General features: G+C 36.7%; 1 protein-coding gene across 2 annotated transcripts in view; it reads left to right on the forward strand.

Annotated features, from left to right (window-relative positions):
- LOC122084097 (apoptosis inhibitor 5-like protein API5) overlaps nt 1–614 on the forward strand; it is a 44,939-nt gene extending 44,325 nt beyond the window's left edge. For both annotated transcript variants that reach the window (XM_042652150.1, XM_042652149.1), the window contains exon 16: nt 73–614. In XM_042652150.1, the coding sequence (XP_042508084.1) occupies nt 73–256 (184 nt within the window). In that variant the 3' untranslated portion in view covers nt 257–614. The remainder of the gene's footprint in view (nt 1–72) is intronic.
- The last annotated feature ends 5,689 nt before the right edge of the window (nt 615–6,303 follow it).

Raw genomic sequence — 6,303 nt, forward strand, 5'->3', positions numbered from 1 at the left:
GTCTCATGGTTTATTTTTTCCTTGTTTCATATTCATTATTTTCTGTTGCTAATTTATGTCATTCCCTTGCAGCGCAAAGCGAACGGCTACTGCCTCTAATGGTTCAGGCAATGCTGCAACAAAGAAAGGAAGAGGTGATGGTGGTGCACAGAACCAGCTTGTTAATAGGGCATTGGAAGGGTTGTCTCGTGGTGGAAGAAGTGGTGGAAGAGGGAGGGGGTGGGGTGGACGTGGAAGAGGAAGGGGCTATCGCTAATTTCATTTGCTTCTGAGGAAGACATACTTACATGCGGAAGCCCTTGAGTGTGTTGGTTATCTCTTCTGTTTGTATTGGGCCTCTTTGAATTTTGATTTCTGTACTTAGAAGCTGATTTGAGGTTTGGTCAAAAAGAAGCTGATTAAAGATTGAGGTTCATTTTGAACTAAATAGCTCTTTGTTAAAATGTCTAATTAGATCCATTTAGAAGGGGTTGGACTGTGTTCCCAATCCCATCTAATCTACTTAGATTGCAGCAGCAACTTGTAAAAGAAAAAACAATTAGAGAAATGGGATTGGTACCTGTAATTTCTTTCTTCTGTTTTAGATTAAATGTTTATTACAATTCAGGAAGCAATTTACAGTGCATTAAATCAATATAATAATATATATATATATATATATATATTCATGGCCTTGGATTCTTTGAGGGCCTTGTGTTTTGGATTCTTGCATAACGTTTATCAAGACATTGAGTCTCTAGGTTTTTCTTGTGTAACTAGTTTCTATTTTTAATCTTGAACTTGTTTACCAGGCAATGGTGAGTTAAAACTGCTGAAGAGGTGAGTCTGGGTTTGTCTTGCGGAGCTAGTTTCCTTTTTTAAATCTTGTATATAATACAAATCTTGTAAATAATACATGACTCCCCATGCTGATTGTCCCTCATAATCCAATGTAGATTAGGTATTTAATGGCAGTGCGAGGTTTGGGGATAATTAAGCTTTGTTTCGTAAGTTGTAACTGTCATAATCATATGTAGTACTTTATATCAATGTTAGTTTCTCCTATCTTATTTTGATTAAAAAAAAAAAAAAAACTCATATCATTTCTCTTCTTTATTAAAGATTTGCGTCATATCTTTTTGGGCCTTCAACCCACTAAAGAAAAGAATTTTAGGATAGACACGTTTAAAGCCTGTTTAGACATAAATAGGACCGTAGCCAGGTTAAGGCCCTTTAAAGGTAACTCGATTAAAGCCTGACACCGATCGGCCCAATTATAAACCATACCATGCCCCCCAAAGCTAGACCCGTTTACTTAAACGAGAGTTCATGATGCAAGACTTCTAAGTGGCCAAGCCCATCTAGGCCCGACTGTGACTGACCCGACTAGTTGACACCCCTATAGATAATAGTCAAATGGTCAAAGGCTTAACCAAAATGGTGGAGCTTAATTTGAGCTCTGAAATCTCCAAAAAACCTCATTTTCATATGAACTCTACACTTATTCTTTATATTTAGGTATCCAAACAAGCTCAAACAATCAAACAAGTAACCTCAAATATTTGGCATAAATGTCAAAATATTGAAATTTTATGTATGAGGAAGAGATTGCTACCTAGACGTGTAGTCCCTCACTACCGTCGGTGCCAGTGAGAGTGCACGCTGAAGCATCAATATGGATAAGATTCTTGATTTGATGGGGGTGGGGCAGTAGTTTTACAGGGTCCTATGTCTGGATGCAAGAACCATGCGACCATGTAACATTCCTTTTTCCTCACGTATTTACGGATGTGTTTGGTTACATAAATCCTTGGGGACATGTATAAGTTTTGGCAATGATTCGATAGAGAGCGTTTATTTATTTATTTTTTTTTTTAAAGATTGTCAAGATAACTGGTATGTTACCCATAGATATGTTACGTAAATCTACCTAAAAAACTATTTGGTTACCCTAAATCTGTGAGTTAGATTTAGTGGAATCAATCTTAAAAACTATTTGTTTATCCAAATATGTTAGTCGGATTCTATGGAATCAGTCTCGAAAAACTGTTTGGTTATCCTAAATCCGTGAGTTGATATTATTTAAAATTAACCTAAAAAATTTTTACATCCCTACTTAGTTACTTAAATTAATATATTTATATAAATAATAATTGTGAAAATATTCCATACAAGAGGGGTTGTCATGCGTCATTCACACTCTGGTGGGTCCCACTCACGTGGGGCCCGTCCCCCATTTTTTGTTGTTGTGTGCGCAGCTGTCATTGAAATAGATCAGGACCTTACACTTGTATGGGGGAGAATAATTTCAAAGCACAACCAAAAGGTTTGGGTAAGATCATAATGTGCACATCCTTACCCATGCATAATGGAGAGGTTGTTGCTCGAGAAAAAAATTGATTTGGTCCAACATTGCCTCTAAATTACATAATAAATTGAAGTTTGGTCCTTGTCACTCTCTACCCTCTTCTCAGATGTATTTTTACTTATTAAGACGGAGTGTTTTAACACGACCTAATATATCCTCCAAAAACTTTGTACGCTGCATTACCATATTAGCTTCTTGTTTAGAAGCTGTAATTGCTGAGTCAAGGTATCCCTTCAAATAATCTACGGATCAATGTGATGTTAGTTTGATTGATGGTTTGATGTCGAAGATCTCCGTCATCTATGATTTTCTCAAATTAGGGGTGTCAATTCCAAACCCACACCGGTAGGCCTGATTGAGCCCGACACGTTTATGGCTCGACCTAGACTGGCCCGATTAGTAAACGTGTCGGGCCTAAGCCCGGTCCGTTTATAAATAGGTAGTACACGGTGCAAGGCGTAAGCCAGATGTGCCTCCTGACCGGCCTAACCCCTTTACAAGACTGAATCGAACCGACACGTTTAGCTTGACCTTTTATATAGGCATTTTGATTTTTTTGGGATAGAATAGGGTATATATTGATATTTTTATCAATTATTGATTGAAATTAAGTGTAATATATTTTCAAAATTGTTGATGATTTAATAAAATAAGTATCTTAAATATGAGAAAAGTAAAGACCGTTTAAGGTCTGTTTAAACTTTATTGGTACATTACCCCGTTTAAGGCCCGATTATAGTCCGATTAACCTGATTAGGAGAAACTCGATTAAAGCCCAGAACCCGACCGAGCCCTACACGACACCGATCGTGACCGGTTCATTTCTTAAATAGGTAAGTCATGGTCTGAGGACATAGGCCTGACCGATTGACAACCCTATCTCAAACCCACAACTAGGTTTTTTTTTTTTTTTTTTTTTTTCTTATAAACAAATAACACAAACAATTGTAAATAATTCCTTGTTGATCAAAGCGCAAACATCATTAGGAGAGAAAGTTGCTTTGCAGTCATATACGGGTGGATATTGGGCAACGCCAAAATCTCATCCTTTATATGGTCCATACGTGTATCTTCAAACCTTGCACTACCCTTTTTTACATTCACACATTCTAAAGTGATCAACCCACAAAAAAAATGAATCATGAAATTGGCACTTGAAGAATCGAGTCCTTGGATTCTTCTCAGTATGGGATGTCTAAATTCCACATTTCCTACAACAATAGTTGCATTTAGTAATATTATCCATCTGAACAATATCATTTAACAAACAAAGTACCAAAAAAAAAAATTCAGCATATGAATTGGAAATGAGTGGTAGAATTGAAGTGAAGTGAAGAATTCACTGTCTGGATATTGATTCTGAGATCAAATAGAGATAGAACCAAAACAGAATAAGAAATGAAGGAATCCACCTAAAATAATACCCAGACCAAAGATAAGCAGTAATGCATCCACACCAAAATAGTCACAAACCTGTAGATTTTGATTGTGGTTCAGATACAAAGAATCACAGACCTATGGGTACAATATGAAAGTTTCAGACCTATGAATCACACACCTGTAAATTTTGAAGTGTACAAATATCATCAATAACTCACTCAATATAGCATCCCTATATAGAAGAATCATTCCATAAACTAATCCATCTGTAGAACTGAATAATCAATAATTGCATAAAAGGTCAAAATTAATTTTAACAACAGTAAATTAGCAAATCCACTATGTCTTAAATTAACAAATGTACCATGTCCTAAATTAACAAATCCACCATGTCCTAACTGAGTTTTCCTATTTACCTTAAGTCTCAAATGAAATATATTTACCTTTACAAGGTGTTTTAATAGGATTATATATTCCTAAGTTGAACTAACTCATACAACCAAACAAATTAAAAAATAGAGAATCAAGTTTCACACCCTCCAGGGACTTATGTAACCAAACACATCCTAAAGGAATTAATAGTGAGAAAAGTGGATCACCTTTGAGAAACTTTATTAATTAATGGTATTTGTGTAATTATACAATCAAGGGTCATCTTCAATCTTGTATTCAGTATATCCAGATTGGAATCTACCATATATATTCCTGTGTCTCATATAAGATGGGTGATAACTTACCTTCAAAATGGCTTCATTCAAAATTATACACCCTCAAAAAAAAAAAAAAAAAAAAAAAAAAAAAAAACAGAAACAGAACTGGAAGAATTTTAACAAAGAATTTCAGGTCAAGTAATTCAATCAATCAGGAAATAAGGGGCTCCACCCAAAAGAAAAATTAATGCTATGAGAGTGTGAGTTGCATGGGGTCAGATTGAGTTAAAATATTTGACTGGTGGTCGTTTGTGTTTAGGCTGTGTTTGGTATACAATCTTGAAATAGATTATGGGACTAGAATGCATTCTAAAGTGAACAAATAAAGAAGAATTAAGTTTCAAAATTCTTTCTAGATCCATAATCTATATCGAGAATGCACACCAAATATTGCCTTAGATTATTAGAATCAAATTTTGGTAACTCCCAGCTCAATACGCTGACAAGGAAGGATAATATATTTATGGGAAAAATGACTTTATTGGGAGTGTAAGGGCTACGCTGAGACACAGAGGTTGATTAAATAACCGTCCCGCTTCCATGAAATGTGAAAAAACTCACCCTGTTGATGCTTCTAGGTGTGCTCCCATTAGTCCCTAGAATGGTGTAGGAGCCATGCTCCAAAATATTGTACTCTTACCCTATATTTATTTTGGTTAAGGTGGAGTCTTAAGCCTCAAGTCCTGGATTTTGAGCTGAATTTAAGCCTAAATTTCTTGTGGGTAAATTTCAGTGCCGTCACAATCTGGTTTATGGAAATGGCTTAGCCCAACCATGGTTTGTGTGATACCCTACTTTCTAAACCCAATCTAATTACCTGTTTTGACTTTGTTTGATCATACAGGGGCTGAACCAGAGAGAACCGACGCAAGTACCATATGGAATATGGCAACAAGAGTGACCTTGAACTCGGGTTGGCCCGACATGACCGAGCAGGTACCAAGTGTAATATGTGCACCCAAGCCTTGCACTTGCACGCACCATGAAGCCATGTACAAGGGTTAAAGGAACGTACCAGTATTTGTGGGTGCCTATGTAATTTAATTATGTGTGGGAGTTTATTTCCATTGAAGCCCAAGTGGAACACTAGAAAATGGGCTGACTGGAAGGTAAAGACACTGGGGGGCTGATATACCCACCTGAGATACCCGCCTGAGAGATACTCACCTGAGAAATACACACCTGATATATCCACCTGAGATATACCCACCTGAGATATACCCACCTATGACTAAAAGATATTTTGGGGGCCCAGGTATACAAAGAGGAGATATTTATTGCTTTTCTCCCCCATTAATGATAGTTGGTCAGTGGAAGAAAGTAAAGAAGAGAGAGAGAGAGAGAGAGAGAGAGAGAGAGAGAGAGAGAGAGAGAGAGAGAGAGAGAGAAGGAAGAAGAAGAAGAAAGAAGAAGGGAATCGACCAAAAGTTTCATCGGAGCCAGGTCTTGGCATTTTTAGGTCGGAATGATGATCAACTCGTCGAGATCTTTGATTTGAGGTAGGTATTGTACATATTCCAAGGATTCTTAGGATCACCATTTTTCTTAAACCCTCTTTTAATTTTTGGGGAAAAACTCACTTAAATCTTGCTAATCCTACTTGGGTAATCAAATCTATCATCTAATGGAATGTGTGTATAATGATTTTGAAGGATTTGGAAGGAGTGTTGGTGAAGATCTAGAGTTCTTGAGAGTTCTTGAGATAAAATAGTGAAATTGGGGTTTCATTGGTGTTCTTGAGAAAAGAGGTAAGAATCCCCATTTTTTTCTTTTGATTTGATATTAGATTTAGGTTGTGGATGTATGAGTGGACCTTAGATGAGGGATTGGCATTGCCGGATTGACCCCAAATAAGTTCCCCAAGCC

The sequence above is a fragment of the Macadamia integrifolia genome, chromosome 7 (genome assembly GCF_013358625.1).
Source record: "Macadamia integrifolia cultivar HAES 741 chromosome 7, SCU_Mint_v3, whole genome shotgun sequence".
In the NCBI taxonomy this organism is placed as follows: Eukaryota; Viridiplantae; Streptophyta; class Magnoliopsida; order Proteales; family Proteaceae; genus Macadamia; species Macadamia integrifolia.